Source organism: Ornithorhynchus anatinus, chromosome 2, assembly GCF_004115215.2.
Source record: "Ornithorhynchus anatinus isolate Pmale09 chromosome 2, mOrnAna1.pri.v4, whole genome shotgun sequence".
Lineage (NCBI taxonomy): Eukaryota > Metazoa > Chordata > Mammalia > Monotremata > Ornithorhynchidae > Ornithorhynchus > Ornithorhynchus anatinus.
This window is the reverse complement of record NC_041729.1, coordinates 57,622,318-57,644,285: the sequence shown is the minus strand read 5'-3', so window position 1 is coordinate 57,644,285 and position 21,968 is coordinate 57,622,318. Positions and strand designations below refer to the sequence as shown.

Below are 21,968 nucleotides of genomic sequence, written 5' to 3'. Positions count from 1 at the left end.
TTCCTTATGTCTACTTAGTGGCCCATAGTGTCATCATTACTAGTGCAGGTATTTCCTGCTTTATCCTCACTTTCAGCAAGGTCAAATGTTTCACACTGGCAGAAACATTATATTAAGCCCTATTGGTCCTCAGGGGCCAACCTTCTTTATCACATCCAAGCAAGCCCTGAAGGTGGTAAAATCTGGCAAATGGTGTTGAGGGGTCAGAACCCAGCCCGAGGTTGACAGCTTTATCCTTGATAGAAAATTCCCAGTGCTTAGCTGTTCCTATGAATGGTCACATCATAAACTTAAAATGAAGAGCAGGCAGTGTAAATGAAAATTATCAGTGATTGATTGAAAATGCAGTGGTGACCAGAAGAAGAATCACCCTAAGGAAAGGAACATTTCCATCTCCTGGGTGTAATTAATTCAGTATTTCTAAAGTATACACACACTGGAGATTTGATTTCCATGATGGCAACTATGGGGATTGATGGTAGCATTCTATTTGAAAGTTTGTATGGAAAGCTAATGTTCTGACACCCCAAATGGAGAAGTGATTTTCAATGTTTAGCTGGTTTATCAACCCTGAATAAATACATTTTTAACCTGGAGACAGAATTTTTTTAACCTGGAGACAGAATTCCCATATGTAAACTCTATGCAGGGCATGGTAATGCCTCATTGTTTGTAGCTTAAAAGCATTTAACAGAGTTTTCAGGAGGGTCTAAGGTAATAACAACAATAAAAAAGTGCTATCTGTTAAGTGCTTCCTATGTGCTAAGCCCTGTACTAAGCACTGCACTAAGCCCTGCTGGGGTGGATACAGGATAATCAGATTGGATCTAGTCCCTGATCCACATGGGGCTCAGTCTAAATGAGAGGAAGATTAGGCATACTGTTCAGAAGGGAGGAGTAATAAATAGGATAAACTTGACTCTCAGAGCATTACCAGAAGTGTTATTATTGTTATTCTAAAGCACTTAAGAGTTTTAAATTATAGAATTACTTAAACTTTTTATTTTCCAACCTAAAAGTGAGATATGGGGGCATTTTTTAAAATGAAAGATGAAATTTTGCCTCCTTTTCTCTTAACTCTAATAAAAATAAGAGCATAAAATTGTCAGAGAGATACTTTTGATTTGGAGGACCTAATCAATTGTAATATATTCTGGTTACTGTGAGTACTATAAACTGAAAGCCTTTAAATGAAATTTTCAGGACCTTGAAAATGTCTAGGCTGTGCTCAGTGAATTACAAAATATGACGTAGTAAAATTGATTAGAGTTACCTGTTAAAAAGGCAAATTAAAGTACTTTGTCATTTTTTCAATCACTTTTCAATTTGTGCACAAAGGTTGCATTGACTTAATGCATGAAAATAATACATTCTTAACAAGGATTTCATAGTCAAAAATCTCAAGTACAATTTAAAAAAATTACAGTGCAGATGACAAATTTTCTATCCACTTAATCCTGTTTCCACCTAAGTTCAACTAACACCTTTATCTCTGACCCAAATGTATTGCCATTTGACATTTACAAATCAGGTTCAGTCTGCTACTCTTCCAGAAGTCAATGCCATTCCTCCAAAGTCGGAACCAATCACAGTTCTCTAGAGCAGTGATTTCCAGTGAGTTGTTCTCGAGGGTCTCATCAGATGTAAGGAGTAGCTGTGATAGCCAAAAGGACATCACCATATGCCACTTGGATCATGTAACCTATTGTCTGGCAACTTTCAAGTTAACTTTTATTACTTCTCTTCCAGAGATTGTAATTTCTAGACTTTACTCTTCTTTGTTCCAGTTTGCCTATCCACAATCCTTAATCCAGACCCCCAACACCGAAAAAAAAACAACACAGCCTGAAATGGAGGACATATAGATTGAGTTTGCCTGATGCAAAACTGACAATTGTAGGAAAAAAAATGTACAAATCCATATTTTTTCCAAGCAACACACATGTTTAAAGCCTCTTTTTAAATGACCAAAAGGGAGGTTTGTAACTGGGCTTTTTGTTACCAATAGGAAAATGACTAAACTCTGGGGGAAGTCTTACAGGTGCTGGTTTTGTTTTGCTTTAAGGGATTGCATCCTCAAGATGATTTCTGATTGGTTGGAGTCTTCCCTTTTAGCTACTGCTGTCCAGGGATGATGATGGTGATGAAATAATAATGATGACAATAATAATAATGACAAGAGTGAATTCGTTAAGCCCTTACTAGATGCCAAACACTGTTCTAAGGCACTGGAGTATATACAAGCAGGTTGGACCCAGTCTCTGTCCCACAGGGGGCAGAGGAGGAAGGAGAATTTTGGATGCTGACTGTCCATTTTTATCCCCTAAGGATTTACCCTTTAGAATTTCATCTCTGCAACAACCCCGTCAAAGGAAAAGAGAAACCCTTAAAGAAGTCTTGTTTTTAAAATCAAACAGCTCTCCCTGTAATGCTGGGTTCCTGTAACTTGATACATTTCCAGTGGCAGATTGTCTAAATTCCTCAACTGGCAGTCAGTCAGTTGATGAGATGCAAATCTCTGGGACTACATATCACCAGTTGGCTGAAATAATAGTGCAGTATGTTGACCCTTCACCACAGTGAGACCCAATATCTGCTGAACAGTGGTTTAAAATTAGCCTGCGGTCTCTTCAGAAACAAGGCTGCAGGCAACCCCCGAGTCCAGTGAGTGGATCATTTTCAGTGGGACCTGCTTCCAGGATGACCTGGGTTTGCCAGCTGGGTAGATGGGCTCTTCGGTCAGAACAATAGTATGGAGGGTTCCTTATAAGTAGTAGGCAAACCTGATTTATGAAATATGCATTCCAGCCATTGGGTCAAAACTACAACTGTTAGCAGTTACTGCAGTAAAACAGTAACCAGAATGCTGAAGCTGCAGAAGCAAGAGCCTGTCTCTGATCTTCTCCACCTGGGTGGAGTGGAGCAAGTTGGGATGCTGGAAATTGCCCTGAGGCCTCAAACACATCAACGGGATAGGATCAATCCATCAATCAATTGTATTTATGGAGTGCTTACTGTGTTCAGAACACTGTATGCTTGGAAGAGTACAATATAATGGAGTTGGTAGATGCGTTCCCTGCCCACGAAGAGGATGCAGTCTAGAGGAGGTCGAAAAGGGGGATGAGAAAGCTTGCCAGGCTGTCTACCAGTTTGGTGTATGTGTTGGCAGCAGGGTTCCTGGAGATCATGCTGATGGCTTATGGCAATAAAAACATTTTGAAAAAATTGACTTTGCCTAGTAATCCAGTGATGATGACACCAAAGATCAAGTTTGTCACATTTTCTCTCAGTAAAAGTGATCGAAATGCTATGCTTGCCCCAAGCCAATTCAACCACTGGTTCAAGGTGAAAAGGCCACCAGAATGTTTTACCAGACCTTTAATAATATCAGACATTAAGCTTACCCTAATATTAGCTAAGCAAAAAGACTGACTGCCACAATGGTACCACAGTGACACAGGCCTAGAGGAGTGACACAGACCTAGGGAGGCCTGTCCTTTTAGGTAGGCTATCTGAATTTTCCTGTTCTCCACTGCTTCATTAATAAAGTAACTTTGCTGTTGCCAAAGGATCCACGATACTGTAATGTCAGGTACATTAATTGGACTTCATAGCTTGTTGTGAGCAGGGAATATATCTGTTTATTGTTATATTGTACTTTCCCAAGCGCTTAGTACAGTGTTTTGCACACAGTAAGCTCTCAATAAATACAATTGAATGAATTAGACAAAGAAGCAGCATCCTTCAGATGGATGAGCACTAAATAGATCAGTTTATGGAAAATAAGAGTAGATGTGCCTTGACAGCTTTGTACAAGGAGGAGGAGAGTCACTTCCATTGCTTCTGAAAGCCCTTTAGCTCTTCTCATATCAATAAACCAGGGCCCCCTCAATCAAAAACTGAAGGACAGGGCAGTAGAAGCAGTTTTTCTGCTTTCCTTCAGTTCTTTGAGAGATGCATTCTGTTCAGTCCTCCAGACTGTAGTTCATTATAGATTCTCTAGACCCTAAGCTCACCGTGGGCAGGGAATGTCTACCAGTTCTTTTGCTTTCTTTTGGAAAGGTTCAAATCTTTGTACAGAGCTCTGCAACCTAGACAAATACTGTGGATTGACTCATTGGATGACCTTGTACATGGATAAAGAGCATTGAACCCTCCCACCCACGTCAATGAGACGCCCTTGCTCAGGGCACAGGGAACCGTCCTCTGTCCCAAATTCCGGGAAGGTAGATTCTAGTAGGACTACAAATGGTGTTTGTGTTATCTGTGGAGATAAAGTCCCTTTTGTTAATTATGCTGAAATCATTTTGAAATGGTTGATGCGCCACCACGGTCCATTGAACAGGAAGCTCTTACTGTTTTCACAGTTTGATCATTGATGCATCACTGCACACATTTCTGTTCAAAAATGTGTGCTTGTTTGTCCCTTTTTCTTAATTGAACAGCTGCAGTTATGGCTACGTACAACTGAATGCTAATTGAATTTTTTAAAAAATCCTTCTTAATAATGATTTGATTTACAAATTAAAATATTTTGGGACATTTGTTTTAACAAAGACAATGCATGCTTCATCGAACCAAAATGTCATATGGCATCCTATCACTTTAAATACCGTTTTTTAAATGTTCAGGGTACAGAAAGGTACCTATACTTTCCAACCTGCTTCAATGGAGAGCTTTAAAAACCACTAAAATATGTATTTAGGCACCCTGTTAATTTCTTCACAGAAGAAATTACTGTCCAGAGACTTTGGTTAAAATGATCTTGATTCATCCCTATGGTTGAGTGGAATTAAATCTATCGAAACATCAGGAAGAAGGAGGGGGTTGGTATTCAACCAATGAACTCTCCAGATCAAGTGAACCCACCACCCAGTCACTTCATTTAACGTCATGGGGAGAATTGCACTGTTTAGGTCAAAGACCTTATAGTTCTGCCTGAGTGTTGGGAAATACTGCGTATAACCATGATGATCTCCTAAGATGAATTGTACTTGTCTTTCAGGGTGGTTATGCTGCCTACAGGTATGCCCAACCTGCCACTGCCACTGCAGCTGCCTACAGTGACAGGTAAGTCCTTTTGGATTAAGGATAAATTCATGTAAAATAACCCAGCCAATGAGAGACAGCATCAGCTCCTAATCTTGGTCAAATCGCATCCCAGCTTGGTAGAGCAAGGAAAGTTAGACTGAAGTGTCCTCAGGCATTAAAAGAGCTTGAGAGAGGAGGCTGAGTGCTAACTGAGAATCATTTACTACAATACTAGTCTTCTGGATCTGTAGGCCAGGTCATGATATATAATGATGGTTTCTAATCCCAAATTGACCCTGCAAAAGTATCCCATATATACAACCATATAGCTGCTCAAGTAAGACAGACATTTCAGCATAACAATAATAGTTTATTAATCTATAGGGAAAAACTGGTGACCGTTTTCCAAATAGTTACATAGCTTCCCGAGCCTTCTACATTTTGAATAAGAACAAAAATGTTCCTTCGGTATACTCCAACTTTGACCTCTACATTGTAGAAAAAGCATAACTTCTAAACTGGGGTTTCAAATGCAGTTTGCAAAAGGGAATGAGTATCTGTTGTGTGGGGCAGGCTTTGTTTGAAGTGAGAATGTAGGAGCTGGATTCAAAATCTGCAACCAGACATTGGGCAGGGTGATTGGAAGTAGAAGAGTGTCCAGTAGGCGTGCTGATTTCAGGGTCAAGCTGAGGTGGTTTGGGGTTCCGCAGAGGAGATTCCTAAATAGAAAGCAGTGAGTGATTTTTGTGTTCCTGTAACTTACTCCAAGAAAGATTCCCTGAAGTGTGAACGTGTGAATGTATGTAAATCAAATGCAGTTTGTTGATTCAAATTTCCAAAGACACGATGTGAATGTTAAAATGCTATGCATGCACCGTTGCTGTCAAAAGTGCTTATTCTGGTAATGACTTTTATTTTTTTAAATGTTTCTGAATATAAAAAAAAAATTGCATGTGTGGCTGAGGCATGCTGTATCAGACAGGTAAGCAAGTTACTTTATATGACTCCTGAAATCAGTAATATCAACGAGCAATGCAAGACACACTGAGCTCATGGTGCATTTTGTTCTACCTAGATTGATCAGTGGAGTTGCTTTTTCAATAATAGTGTTCATTTCATTTTCACAAAGGTGTGTTGTTAGCATGTTGCAGCTACAGTATTTTTTTATGAGCATATAAAATAAAGTATCCAAATGCTTGAAAAGTTAATTTTGAAAGTCCAAAAAGTAAGGACAAAATTAGGGCAGTTTATTTCCAGATTCAGGCAGGTATATTTCTTAAAGTATACATGCTTTATTTTTTTTCTTGAGAACAGCAAAAAGTTTTCAATGTTATACCTACAGAGAAAGTGAACTGTATCAAGATGCAGCTTAAATTACATAAATGATACTCACAAAAATCAGATGCCAAAAGGTAAAACATCAAATCTTATATGTTCTGTAAATCTAAGATATTCTTTGGCATTGACTCAAGAGAATGAGATGGTCATCCAAGCTAATAAAAATGATGATGACATTGAAAAATTCAAGATACCTCTATAAAGGAAAAGATTTAGAGTGATTTTTTTCCACAAAGAAGATTCAGATGGTATCAGTAGTATTGCAGCATAGTTACAACCCTTAATTATATTTATGAAAATATCTCTAATATCCTAAATTTCCAAGTACTCTTTTTGTGTATAATTATAATAGTAGTAACTATAGTCTGCTGAAAAAAAAGAACCCTAAAGGGATTTATTTCTTTGAAATTTTATCTACTTCCTCAGAATACACACCCATACCCCCAGATGAATAAGATTGGGGTGATTAATTACGAAGATAAAATTTTAATTGCTTTTTTCCAAGGGAATCCTAAATATTTTGAAGAAACAATGTTAATGTTGTTTCTTTTGTGAAACTATTTGCACATTCAGTTACCTTAAATCGCAATCACAAATCATTTTAAAATTTGTGATGAATTATTTTAGCACAGGATATGAATCTGTGTATGGAATAAAATTGGCAGGCCTAAATTAGGTGTCTTATTGTCCGGGCTTATTGGTGTTTTCCAAATTTTAAATTGGTCAGACTTGAATAACTCTGTAATTAATTCTTTAGTACAGCAGTTCCAATTTAGGAAAACTACCTGAATCTTCTGTCTTCTATGTAATTGTCCTCTTCTGATGTTCAATTTTGAATTTTACACAATTGGTCTTTCTGATTGCTTTTGGTATTACAAGACCCTAAATCATTTTATTCATAATGTGATATTTACAGTACACATAAACATAACATCGAGGCAAATGTAATGAATGATGCAATAAATTGGCATGAAGCGATCCCTCCTAAAAATGGTTTTTCTTGTCGGTTTGAAAATTGTATGTATGGCAGTTAATGAGGTTCCATCTTGTGGCTGACTGTTTTCAGCAAGGTGACAGTATGAGAAAGAGCTGTTTGCATCCAATATGGGTTTTGGCACTTTAAAATAGACAAGTCCATTAAGAAGTCCAAGAACAGCAAGACAGTAGATAATATCTGTGTTGTAGACTGTTATTATACCCCCAAAACTATCTTTTATCCTCAAGCATCAGCAGGGACAAGTGTGAGAGAAGAGAATTGCTTTGGGTTTAGCGGGTGGGATATCTTTCAAATGAATTTAAACAATGACATACAATTAGCTTGGTGCCCAGCATTAAGGTTAAACAAAAAAAACCTGTTCTAGTGAATAGTTAACACTGTGAGCATTAGGTAACAGTGGATTTGGTCTGCTATCATGCACCCACCCCTGGGGAAATAGGGCTCCCAGGAACATCACCAGGAGCAACAGCTGAGGGAGGGCTAAGATGAGTGGCAGAAAATTGGTAAAACCAGAAAACAACATTTCTCTGCTTCATTTCAAGATGTAATCTTCATTAAATGAAAAACCTGAGCCTTTTGAATAATGCAATTGGAAATATAACCTCAGGGACTGTGGTGTGGGCTCTTAAAGGGCCCATGCTTGTTTTGTTTTGTGGTATTTGATAAGTATTTACCATGTGCCAAGCATTGTAATAATAATAATGATGGTATTTAAGCGCTTACTATGTGCCAAGCACTGTTCTCAGCGCAGTGTAAGATAACCTGGTTGGACACAATCCCTGGGCCATATAGAGCTCATGGTCTAAGAGAGAAAAAGGGGTATTTTATCCCCATTTTACAGCTGAGATATTAAGGGACCTAGAGATGCTAAGGGACAAGCTCAATGTCACAGACAGACAAGAGGTAGGGATGGGATTAGAACCCAGCTCCTCTGACTCCCAGGCCTGTATTCTTTCTTCTAGGCCAAGTTGCTTCTCAAAAACTGCCTCCACTGACCCAATCCTAGAATAATATTTGGGGGCATTCTGAAGCACCGTAGAAGTTTTGATATTTAAGCCTATAAAAGATAGAAGTTCTGTTTGGAGGGAGATTTCACAAGGAAATAGAGGGCTGTATGGAGTAGGCAAAGGTTAAACATTTGTTAAAATCTTAAAAGGAGCAATGGTAATTGGACAGAGTATTTCCTAACTTTAACAACAATAATTCATGTACTTCCAGAGTGATTTAAGAAAAACTGGCTAAGATATCAAATTTTATTTCAGAGATGAACATGGTTAATGCATGGCAGTGGGGCATATTCTCATTTGGTCATTGCATGTTCACTTGATGTTGCTAGTATGTCTGAAATGCTGAATGGGGTTTGATAGGTCCATTGCATAAGCTAAATGAATGGCTTGCTTGAATTAAGCCCAAGGGCAGGCTTATTTTTATTGATTGGCTATTGATTTTGTGTTTCATGATTTGATTGTTGTTGCATTTTTGATCAGGAAAAAGAAAAACATCTTCCTTGCAGAGTAAATTTTTCCTAAAATACCAATGGAAGTGTATGTGATGTGTGTGTAATTTAGAAAAATCAGATCTTAGTTAAAATGCAAAAATATTTTTTACTTGTTCTGCTTATTCTAGATAACACTCATTTTCAACAAAATATGTTGAAGAAAGGGATACAATAATGATGGAACTTGATAAGTGTTTATTATGTGCCATTTACACTACAAAGCTCTGGGATAGATATGAGATAATCAGGTTAGACATAGCTCCTTTCCCATATGGACCTCCCAGTGGGCAGGGATTGAGTCCATTTATTGTTATATTGTACTCTCCCAAGGGTTTAGTACAGTGCTCTGTGCACAGTAAGCACTCAGTAACTATAATTGAATGAATTACAATTGATTGGTTAAGTAGGAGGGAGTAGGATTTGATCCCCAATTTTCAGATGAGGCAACTGAGGCACAGAGAAGCTGAGTAATTTGCCCAAAGTCACACAGCAGACAGGTGAAGAGCCAGGATTAGAACCCAGGTCCTCTGATCCCCAGGCCTGTTACCTCCCTGGACATATACTGCTCAATAAGTAAGTAAGCATTCAATAAATACAATTGAATGAATGAATAAATAGTTGATAGTCACATATACAGAGAACTCTGGACAAATTAAGTATTAGGCCATTTTTCCACTCAGAATTTTGGATAATGTCATTGCAGTGAAGAAATTACTTTGGTTTTCAATTATAATTTATGCTGCAGATCTTGCCAGGACACTACTGTTTATAGCTACTCCATTCCATAGACTGAGCTACTTTCACCACATTTTGCTATAGAAAACTTTATCGTTACACTAAATATTTTAGAGGTCAGGGTGATAAATTTGTGTTTCCTGAGTCCATTTTTCATAGGTTTCCTGTCAACAAAGAGGAAATCCCCAGTCCAAAAGAGGCAATCCCACTTAGCCCTGATGACCTTCTTCTGTTTTCTCTCCCTAGAAAACATATGGTTGACTTTCCCCAGGATTCTCTCTGAATTAACTAGTCAGAACTGTTGGATCAATAAAACAAAAATGCAACCTCCCACACTATGTTTGGTCCCTTACTCAGTTTGATGTAGCCAATGAAAACAGAGTCAGGGACAGTGTGGATTGGGCAAATTACACGCCATGTTTGAGTACACTAATTGTGTCAAACCTGGCCTTAATAATTTGGCTACATAAAGCAGAGTTTTCCCTCGAGTTCCACAAATTGATACCATAAAGTCTCTATTTTAGGCATTCATTTCCGATTTGGTTGATAAATAAGTATTAGAGAAATGCAGTAGTGGAATTAGCAACCCAGTCATATCTTATGAAAGGAGGGACCATTTTGCTTGAAATCCTTATTAATATGATATATATTAAAAATTAAGGGGTTGACAGCATATAAAACATAATGGTATCTCCAAGGGAAAAGTTAATTTACCATTAAAAATTTTTATAGGAAGATATTTTTAAAATTCTTCTAACTTAAGTGCATAATAATTATGCATACTTACACCATGCAGCAGAATAAAAGTATTCTAGCATAGTAATGGGCAGCTCAGTTCAGACAAAGAACAGTAACTCTCTTCTATCTCCAAATATTCCTTTTATTGGAACTTGAATCTTTAAGCCTTTTGACCTACCATTAAAATCTGCTTGATTTTTCCTCAAACAAAAGTCAAAATTCACCCAGGAAAAGTCTATCTGCCTCTTGACAAGAATTCTTGAATTATGTTCTGAAAAAACATTATTCATTATAAAGTGAAAATTTTGGGTTTGTTTGGTATCCTAGTCATGTTTGTTAGCATCATGTTAAAATTTTACATTAGGAAACTAATATGGGAGGTTGCCAGAAGTCAAATGCTGCTCTAATTTGCCTTCATGACTGTTTTTTCCTAGAACGTAGTCACAGAGTCATGAAGGGTCTAGATTTCTGTTGTCCTAGAACAACAAATGAAATTTGCTAATTCCATCGGATTCTGTGGAATCTCAAAAACTGAAAAAACAAGCACTCTTTCTCCTTCCTTTCCCCCTCCATGATGCAGTGACCAGGGCTGTAGTTTTAGCTCTAGTTCAGAAACCCCAGGATCACGTGTGTGATTTTTCCATGGTTTCTCTGTAACGTGAGTATACCCTGTAAGATATACATCAATTCTGAGTGGGAATGTAGCAGTAGTAAAAATAGCAGTTCTAGTTGTAGAAAAAGTATTACAACTGAGTCTCCTTTAGGTAAAAAAACAACAATGTACATTGTTTTCAAATAATGTTTCAGTTGGCACCGTAGATTTTGAAACCCTTGAGGGCCGGGGACCGTGGCTAATTCCCCCCTCTGCAATTGTTTCTCATTGCTTAGTACAGTTCTTAGCACTCAGTTTGGGCTTAAGAAATATGATTACTACTCCAGTTTGGCCCTTCAGTGGCCAATCAGCTCTATTTCTGAGAGGGTTCCTAGCACAGCTCTTTTGTCAATTGAAAGTGAAGCCAGTGTTCCAGAAGACTGTGGTGCTCATTGAAGAAAGTCTCTTGTGCTTTTGAAAGCATTTCCCATAGAATGTCATTGAGGCCAGAGGGAAATAAAGTTCTTTAATATACTTTGGAATAATAGATGCCAGAGCCCTTTGTAGAAATGTCTTTATTAGGAAATAAAGGACCTTATTATCTATACTGTAGATAATCTGCCCAGAGTGGGCTCAGAGCAGTTTCCCTTTTAAAGGGCAACTGTAGATTGGTCCCAGGACAAATTGATAAGGCACCGGAGGAGAATATAATAATAATAATAATAATAATAATGTTGGTATTTGTTAAGCGCTTACTATGTGCTGAGCACTGTCCTAAGCGCTGGGGTAGACACAGGGGAATCAGGTTGTCCCATGTGGGGCTCACAGTCTTAATCCCCATTTTACAGATGAGGTAACTGAGTCACTGATAAATTAAGTGACTTCCCCAAAGTCACACAGCTGACAGGTGGCCGAGCTGGGATTCAAACCCATGACCTCTGATTCCAAAGCCCATGCTCTTTCCACTGAGCCACGCTGCTTCTCTATGAAAAGGGAGAATCTAGGGAAGTAAAGGCAGAGTAAAGGCTCAAGCACTGTGCAACAACAAGGCTGAAAATCACCCAGGAACACCAATGAATGGCCATAAACACATGCCTTGAATTCAGTTGTGAGTCCTTATATCTTCACAGTGAACCCACCTTCTTTGAATGATCAGTTCTGGTCTAGGAGTGCTGGGGAATTTTGGCTGGGCAGTTCCAAGCTTCCAGGAAGAAGTTTGTTAAGGTACAAGGAAGAAGCTAAAATGTGCTCCTAGATGTAGCTGCTGATTTTTAATGGTATTTCTTTAATTACCAGGCACTATACTAAGCGATGCAGGAAATAATTAGGTTGGACACAGCCCATGTCCCACATGGGGCTCACAGTTTTAAACCCCATTTTACATATGATGTAAGTGAGACACGGAGACATGAAGTGACTTGCCAAGGTCACAAAACAGATAAGTGGCAGAGCTGGGATTAGAATAAACTGGGATTAAGGATTAGCCAGGAAGCATCTTGGTCTAGTGGAAAGATCACAGGCCTGGGAATCAGAGGACCTGTATTATAATCTTGGCTGTGCCACTTGTCTGCTGTGTGACCTTGGGTAAATCACTTAATTTCTCTGTACCTCAGTTTCCTCAATTGCAAAATGAGGATTCTCTCCTTTTTTGGATTGTGAGCCCCACTTGGTATAGAGACTGTATCTGCTATCTGCCCTGATAAACTTGCATCTATGCAGTGCTTAGAACAAGACATAGTAACCGCTTAACAAATACCATAAAAAAAGCTCGGGTCCAATAACTCCCAGACCTGTGCTCTTTCCACTGGGCCATGCTGCTCCTTTTTACAAGCAAAAGCTGGTTCCTGATCATGCTCAGCTTTAACATCTCACCTCTGCAGCTACTCAGAAAGCCCCAGAGGGGGAAAGAAGGAACAAGTGGGAAGCAAGTGATGAGGAGGTTCTGCTCTGCCATTGTTTCTGCCCAGCGTATAGGGTGCAAATTGAGAACAGTCTATCAATCAATCAAGAGAAAAGGTTGAAAGCAAACAAATCTGCCAACGTATCACCTTCAATTTCTACAGTCAGCTTCTATTCTGACGTAAATGTTCTGACCTAGATAGATGTCCCATTCTTCCTTTCCCCTCTCTCCTCTTACCAATCTCTACGAGAAGCAGTGTGGCCTAGTAGAAAGCGCACAGGCCTGGAAGTCAGAAGGACCTGGATTCTAAATCCAGCTCCACCCCATGTCTACTGTGACCTTGGGCAAGTCACTTAACTTCTCTCTGCCTCAGTTACTCATCTGTATAGTGGGAACTAAGACTATGAACTCCATAAGGGACATTGACTGTGTCCAACCTGATTTATTTGTATCTACCCCAGTGCTTTGTACAGGGCCTGGCACATAGTAAGCATTTAACATATACCCTAAAAAAAACCCCAAAACCTCAGAAAGTTCTACTGTTAGTAATCCAGGATTTAAAACTCCTAGTTGAGGCAAGGGAGTGGGGGCGAGAAGAGTGGCAAACAGAGGACAAAGTTATGCTAAAATAGCTCATCAGAACAGATTGCCATGTAAAGTTGCCCCTATCCATGAAAAAGTGGTTTCCTAGCAACCACCATTTTCTTTCCAGCCAGTAGATTCAGGAAACACTTAGCTGGGAAAGAGGGTTTAGGCCAGCCTCATATGATTTCTCACCATTGCCCTGGGGATTTAAATTTAGGTTGAAGTTGAACTTGAACCAAAAAGCTAAAGAAAGCACACCTTGTGGATAGCTTCTTTTCTAAGAAATTCTACAATTCATTTTTCTTTGGATCAGAGCTTCAGAACCCAGATCAGTAACCCAGTTCAAAAAATGAAATGAGGAAGAGTTTTAAGGAAAAGTCTAGTGGAGGAACTTAAATGGCCATAAGAGAGGGATGAAAAGAGACATCAGGGCAGTGAATATACACAAGCTAGTGTCAGACTAGCTTCAAATTTAGCTTTGGAATTTCTAGCCTTTGTGGACTAAAGATGCTTAGTGGTACTTAATATCATTGAGAGCTTAGATTAATATGTCTAGAGTTTCATCTGCTTATTTTTTGGTTAAATCACCACAAGCATGTTTTAAAATTAAATTATTTGTTTGCCCTTTAATCGGCACTAACTTCTTATTGCACTCTTGAATGAATATATAAAAATATTTTTTAAAATGTGGATTAGTCACAAGTTAACTCAAAGTTAAGGAAAACATTAAAAGCCAGTAAGACTAAATAGTTTTCAGCCAACTGCAGGCCGATTACATATAGACCCTCACAGCTCCTTTGGTCAAGTCTAAGTATCAGGATTGCAGAAAATGGACTTGGCCACAAAAAAAAACAACAAAAAAAGCAGTACCTTGTTTTTCAAAAACAAGCTACGTTAGCTGTGAAGCTTTTAAAGACTGGAAAAGAGGGAAGAGTCAACAAAAGTGCCAGGCTAAAGGGACAAAGTATAGAGAGCTCTGAAGAATGAGAATGTGCCATTTGCATATTTAAGATACTATGTACTGTTAAAATATGGGATGTATGAATATATAGAATGAATTCAAAAGAATAAATGAGAAGGATTGTCCAAAGGATGATAATTTAGTAAAATGAAAATATCAGATGACTTGGCTTTTTGGAGGGATGGCAGGGTGTGAGATACTATGTGGAATTAAAATACACTTGGACTCAGAAAGAAAAGCATGGAATAAAATGTAGAACCAAAGTAACGCAGTCTCTTTTGACAGTTTTGGGAGGACCAAATAAAAGAAGCACCATAAACAAGAAAGCAGGAATGAATGTGTTAATCTATTTATAGAAAATTACCCAGGAGAACTGAATATGTGCATACATACATGCTAGAAGTTGAGGTTTAGTTTGATTGTTCTTAAATTAAGTACTGACATTTCCAAAATTTTTCTGTAGCTGTTCAGTGAATATTAGTGAACAATTGTGGAACAGAAGTAAATTGCTTTTCACAATTTTCTCCAATGCTTGGGGTATCAAAAAGTTGTTTTCGTGAGATTACCTCCCATTAAAACCGTGAATCAGCTTCTAGTTAACTGATTATAAGAAGGACAAGGACATATATGAAGGGGTCTTAAAGGCAAGTGAGTGTGAGTGTTTGGTGAGGATCCTGATCGGGGTGTGTGGGAATTAGCAATCATTTTCTTTTGTGTTTAGAAATGGTTATTTTTTAAATGCATATTCATGTAAACCTATTAGTTTGTATTGTAGTATTGGAAAATGCTGTTTAGATTTTATTGAAAGTTATGACAAATACTTAGCATTGAACAAAATTTCCATATTTCTTATCACAACAACTTGTAAATTAGGCTGGTTCACTTGCCTAACTGGTGGATTATAGTGCTTGAGAGTGAGGTGCAAATTGAAGAGGAGAAATTTGAGAAAGATTCCATCAGATGATCTTCTGCCCAGATACTGTGAATCCTCCATCCCATGCCCTATATTTTCCTGACACCACACCTCCTGGGTTGCAAGAGGGAAAAGTTTTTCCCTCCTCCGATCTCCTTGATGTTCAGAGATCGAAGACAGCCAAGACTGACTTTGGCTTAGCTGCCACCATTTTAAGCTCACAGTTTTGTCATGACAGCAAGAAGGCTTTTCTGCAAACTGAAATGTTTTCCTCAGGAGAGCCAATAAGGGAATTGGGGAGTTAAGTCTGGGGAAGAATGGCGTCACTAATGTGTTTTCTACTTTGGCCCCACAAGGCCCACAGTGAAGCTACTTAGGTCAGTTTTCCTATAAGGCAGATTGTTCTGTAGCTGAAGTATAGGGGAAAAGGTGAAACATCAATTAATCCATCAATCAGTGGTGGGCTTTGAGCAGTCACTGTGTATGGAACACCTTATTAAGTGCTTGAGAGAGTACAATACAAAAGTATAACACACACATTCCCTTCCCACAACAAGCTTACAGTATAGAGGGGGAAACACATATTAACATAAATAAATAAATTACAGATATGTACCTAAGTGTTGTGGGGCTGGGACGGGGGATAATGCAGAGAGAGTGGAAGAAAAGCAAAAGAGGGCTTAGTCAAGGAAGGCCTCTTGGAGGATATGTGCCTTCAATAAGGCTTTGAAGGGGAGGAGAGTAATCATCTATAAGATATAAAGAGGGAGGGCATTCCAGGCCAGAGGCAGGATGAGGGCGAGAGGTAGGCAGCATGATAGACAAAATTGAGGTACAGAGAGTAGGTTGGCATTGGAGGAGCCAAGTGTGAGGGCTGGGTTGTAATAGGACAGTAGCAAGGTGAGGTAGGTTGTACTTTCCCACACGCTTAGTACGGTGCTCTGCACACAGTAAGCATTCAATGAATACAATTGAATGAATGACTGAATGAGGGGGCAAGATGATTGAGTGCTTTAAAGTAAATGGTATGAAGTTTCTATTTTATGTGGAGGTGAATGGCCAACTACTGGAGTTCCTTGAAGAGTGGGGAAACATGAACTGAATGTTTCTGTAGAAAAAATGGTACAGGCAGCAGAGTGAAGTATGAACTGGAGTGGGGAAAGACAGGAGGCAGGGAGTTCAGCAAGGAGGCTGATTCAATAATCAAGGCAGGATAAGATAAGTGCTTGAATTAATGTGATAACGTTTTGGTGGAGAGGGAAGGATGAATTCTAGTGATATTGTGGACATTGAACTGACAGGATTTAGTGATAGATTGAATATGGGGTTGAATGAGAGAAAGGAGTTAAGGATAATGACAGGGTTATGGGTTTGTGAGACAGGAAAGGTAGTGGTAATGTCAACAGTTATAGGAAAGTCAGGGGAAAAACAGGGTTTGGGTGGGAAGATATGGAGCTCTTTTTTTCACAGGATAAGCTTGAGGTGACAGGAGGACATCCAAAAGTAGAGATGTCTTGAAGGCAGAAGGAAATGCAAAATTGCAGAGAGGGAGAGAGATGAGAGCTGGAGATGTAAATTTGGGAATCATCTACATAGAGATGGTAGTTGAAGCCATGTTAGCAAATGAATTCTCCCAGGGAGTTGGTCTAGATGGAGAGTAGAAGGGGACACAAAATTGAACCTTGAGGAATACCCAGAGTTAAGGAATGGGAGGTAGAGGAGGAGGCCACAATACAGACTGAGAATGAGTGGCCAGAGAGATAGGAGGAGAACCAGGAGAGAACTACGTCAATGAAGCCAAGGTTGGATAATGTTTCCAAGAGAAGGGGATGGTCACCTGTGTTGAAGGCAGCTGAGTGGTTGAGGAGGATTAGGATAGAGTAGATGCCATTGAATTTAGCAAGAAGGAAATAATTGGTGACCCTTGAGAGGGCAGATTCTGTAAAGCGAAGGGGATGGAAGCCAGATTGGAGGGGGTTGAGGAGAAAAATGGAGGAGAGGAATTTGAGACAGTGGGTGTAGACAACTCACTCAAGGAGTTTGGAGAAGAATGGTAGGAGTGAGATGGGGCAATCACTGAAGTAAACTGTAGGGTCAAAGGAGGGGCTTTTTAGGATAGGGGAGACATGGGCATGATTGAAAGCAGTGGGGAAGAAGGCATTGGGGAGTGAACAGTTGAAGATGGTGGTTAAGGAGGGAAGAAGGGAAGGGCAAGAAATTCGATAAGATGCAAAGGGATGGTGTTGGATGTCCAGGTGGAAGGGTGGATTTTAAAAGAAGGCAGGAAATCTCTTCTGGAATTATTTCTGGGAAAGATGGGAGAGTTGAAGAAGGGGCCACAGAAGGGTGGTACTGTGGAGGGGCAGGGAAGATTATAGGGAGATCACACTTGGTAGTTTTGATTTTCTCAATAAAGTAGGTGGCCAGGTCATTAGGAGCAAGAGAAAGGGAGGCAAGAGGGGGTAGGGGGCTTGAGGAAGGAATTGAATGTCTGGAATAACTGGCAAGGGCAATGGGCATAGGTATCAATAAGGATGGAGAAATAAATTTGCCAGGCAGAGGACAAGGCAGAGTTAAATCGTATAAGGATAGACTTGATGTGGATGAAGGCAACCTGATATCTAGATTTCTGCCAGCAGCACTCTGCAGTTCATGCACAAGAGCCATGGAAACTGACTGTGACAATAATCCAGGGCTGAGGGTTAGTGATATGAGATTGATCAAGGGCTGAGGAGAGAGTGAGTTGAGTTCAGTAGAGAGAGTGGTATTGAGAAAGTCAGTTTGGTCATCAAGGGAAGGTAGTTTGGGTAAGAGGCTAAATGGAGCATGATGACTTGAGAAAATTGGATTGAGTCAAGAGATCAGAGGTCTCTGTGTGGGGACAGCACAGTTTTGCAAAGAGGAGGTGTGAGGGAGAGAAGGCAGGTGAAGAGGTTGTGATCAGATAGAGGGATTTTGGAGTTGGTGAGGGAAGAGACTATGCAGTGACTAGAGATGATGAGATCCAGTATGTGTAGAAGTTGGTGAGTGGATGAGGTTGAGTGGAGCAGGAGGTCAATGGAAGTGATGAATGATAGAAAGTGGGCTGAGGAAGGGTCATCAGGAATATCTATGTGGAGAAAGTGAGAAGGAATTTGAGAAAGGAATCAAAATGGTTCAAAAAGTTGGAGGTGGAGCCTGGGGGTGTGGGGGGTGTCACCTGGGGGGGTGACAGTTACTAGAATCTGGAATAGGTCATAGAGGTGGATTTCAAAGGAAGGGAAAGAAAAAGATGGAGGAGGTGGAATGGTGCAAAAGCAGCACTGGGGTGTGAGGAGCAAGTCAACACCTCTTTCTTTCCCAGTTAGTCTGGGCGATTGGGTGAAGATGAGAATCCTTTTAGAAAGTTAAAGGGGAGCCCCACCTCATTTGTCTTTGTTGAATCTCCTGCAGTTCTAGGAAGTTTGGAAAGATTTTATCCAACCTGCCAAACCGTGGGTGAACCTTCTCAAAGGCCAACGAAACATTTAGACCGGGGTTCTCCGAAGTGAGGAATCCTTTCCAGTTTGGACCCTTCTAACCTCACAGTCTCAAATGGTCATGGGATCCTAGCAGACATCAGGGCTCCTGGAATCCTTTGGAACCAGATGCCAAAGAGGACAGGTCCCATACAAAGGAGGCCCCTTTGTAACATTTCCAGGTCCAAGGTCCTCCTTGGTGTTTGGATCATGGCTCTGTGGGAAGTGTCTGTTGTGTGACCATGGGCAAGGCACTTAACTTCTCTGTGCATCAGTTATTTCATCTGTAAAATGAGGATTAAGACTGTGTGCCCTAAGTGGAACAGGGACTGTGACCAACTGATTATCTTGTATGTAGCCCAGCACTTAGTACATTTCCTAAAAGAGAGTAAGCACTTAAAATATACCATAATAAAGAAAAAAATGGAATGGTGCACATATTTAGTGTTGTTCCTAGCGTTATCCTGGATTTACCTAAACAGTGATATGTGGTAACTGGAAATTGCCCTCAGTAGGCACCTAAATATCCCATTCCAGGCTTGCTAAGGAAACACCAGTGATGAGTTTAGAGAAGGGGAAGAATAGCACCGTCCCTAAATTTTATTGATAGCTTGCTGGTGAAACGAGCTGTGGGAACATTGATTAGGATAGTGTTAGCACACTCCATGGTTAATAATAAATAACAATGGTATTTATTAATTAAATTGTCAATTCTATGGTTTTTCCAGTCACAATGTATGGATCTGAAAGCTGGGCAGTGAAAAAACAGGATCGAAAGAACATCAATTCTTTTGAAATGTGGTGTTGGCAAAGGTTTTTGTAAATACCATGGACTGCCTAAAAAACAAGCAAATGGATTTGGGAGCAAATTAAGCCAGAGTGGTCTTTGGAAGGCCAAATGACTCGACTTAGATGAGCATATTTTGGACACATAATCAAGAGAACTAATTCTCTGGAGAAAACACTCATGCTAGGAAAAGTCCAGGGAAAACTTGGAAAGGCAGACCAGGAGCTAGATTGGTAGAAACCATAACAAAGATAACAGTTAAGGGATAGCCATTAGAAAGATTATGGATTAAGGTAGAAGACAGAATGTTCTAGAGAAAATATATCCATAGAGGTGCTATGAATCAGAAATGACTCAGCACTTGATAATAATAATAATCTGATTAATTACAATGTTCCAAGCACTGTATCACATGCTGGGGTACAGTCAGGATAATCCAATCAGACACAGTCTCTGTCTCCCACGAAGTTCACAATCTTGGGGGTTATTATTAAAAATTGTAGTGTTCAAATGCTTTCTATGTGCCAAGCACTTTGGTGAGATAGGCGTAAGATCTCCTAACTCCCCATCCTGTGCTTTTTCTAGCAATCCTATCAATAAATAATCAACTGTATTTACTGAACTCTTACTCTGTGGAGAACAATGTACTAAGAGCTTAAGAGAGTACAACATAACAGAGCTGGTAGATACATTCCCTTTGACCACAATGAGCTCACAGTGTAGAGGGATGAGCGAGCTCAGGCTGCCTCAACACAAATAGCTCCCTTAATAAAAACCCAGGCCTGCAACTGGACTTTTCATTAGAAATGGGCAAGCTTCTGTAAAGATCCACACTTCCCTGAGATTGTTTTCACAACTGGCTAGCATCACCTTCGGGTTGCGAAGAAAAGTTTCGTTTTTTAAAAAATTGTTAGCTTTGGAATTTCATAGTTTTAATTTTTGCTACCCATTTTAAATTCACTACATAAAATGAATTCTCATTACACCTCTATGGTCAGGGTTAAGGCCTTTTCAATCATACATTTTTTTTTCCCCAATAAATGGAAAAATTTGGTACCAGTCTTGGGAGAAGTATCAAATGGATTGCCATAGGAATTCATTCTAGGCACAGTACTAATACATTAGAAAAAATTACTCAGATGAAGGAGTTGAACCCATGTCCATCATAGTTGCCAGTGACATTAAATTGGTCGAGGGTGCTAATACTTTGAAAGATGAGCATACCATTCAGGGGGATTTGCATTATTTATAAAAACAGCAGTACACATCCAAATTAATGTACTTAACAAAAGCACTAATATAGGATTTGGGTACACTAGCTAGGCACATGAACTGTTATAAAAAAAGGCCACAGAGATCATTATTTATAAAGCTGAAAATTAATTAGGAATTCAGTGTATTTTAAAAGCCAACATAGGACTGGAATACATCAGAGACAATGTGATCGGTGAATATTTTTTTATGGTATTTGTTAAGTGTTTACTATGTGTCAAACACTGTTGTAAGAGCTGGGCTAGCTACAGGTTAATCGGGTTGGGCAGTCCCTGACCCACAGAGGGTTCACAGTCTTAATCTCCATTTTACAGATAAGGTAACTGGGGCACAGAGAAGTAAAGATACTTACCCAAAGTCACACAGCAGACAAGTGGCAGAGCCAGAATTAGAAACCAAGTCCTCTGACTCCCAGGCCTGCGCTCTTTCCACTTAGGCCATGCTGCTTCCTAATACTTGAAAGTATCCCTTCTGATAGCCAGTAAAATCCATTCTTCATGGAGCTGCATACTCCACTAAATTGTAAGTTTTTTGAGGGCTGGCACTGGGCCTACTAACTCTATTATATTGCACTCCCTCAAGACCTTGGTATAGTATTCAAGAAATATCTTTAACAAATTGATCAAAAGCTTGCATATACTGTACATTTATAAATGGTAAGCAATTCAACCAACTGGGATCCATGCCTCCTCACCATTACAGCAATATTCGGAGATTAAGGAAGAGAGGGACACTAAACTCCAGAAATGTTGGGGACATAATGGTTCTAGTGAAAACAGGAAAATTCATAACAAATTTTAGAATCAACAGTGGCAGGCACACATGGAGTTCAGCAGCCAATAAGATTGCACTATTTTATGGTATTTAAGTGCATTTTTATGTGCCAGGTCCTATACTAAGTCATGGAGTACATGCAAGGTAGACAAAGTGGACATTATCCATGCCCCACATAGGGCTCACCACTTTAATTCCCATTGTACAGATGAGGCAGAGAGAAGTGAAGTGACTTGCCCAAGATCACATAGAAGATAAGTGAAGGAGTGGGATTAAAACCCATGTCCTTTGAGTCCCCAGTCTGTGCCCTTTCCACTAGGCCACGCTGTTTCTCAAATGCCTTACCATCT

General features: G+C 39.6%; 1 protein-coding gene across 16 annotated transcripts in view; it reads left to right on the top strand.

The window, feature by feature from the left end:
- RBFOX1 (RNA binding fox-1 homolog 1) overlaps window positions 1-21,968 on the top strand; it is a 1,878,609-nt gene that overhangs the window by 1,828,536 nt on the left and 28,105 nt on the right. For all 16 annotated transcript variants that reach the window (XM_029058016.2, XM_029058005.2, XM_029058022.2 and 13 more), the window contains one exon: window positions 5,006-5,070. In XM_029058016.2, coding sequence (XP_028913849.1) covers window positions 5,006-5,070 — 65 coding nt within the window. The remainder of the gene's footprint in view (window positions 1-5,005; window positions 5,071-21,968) is intronic.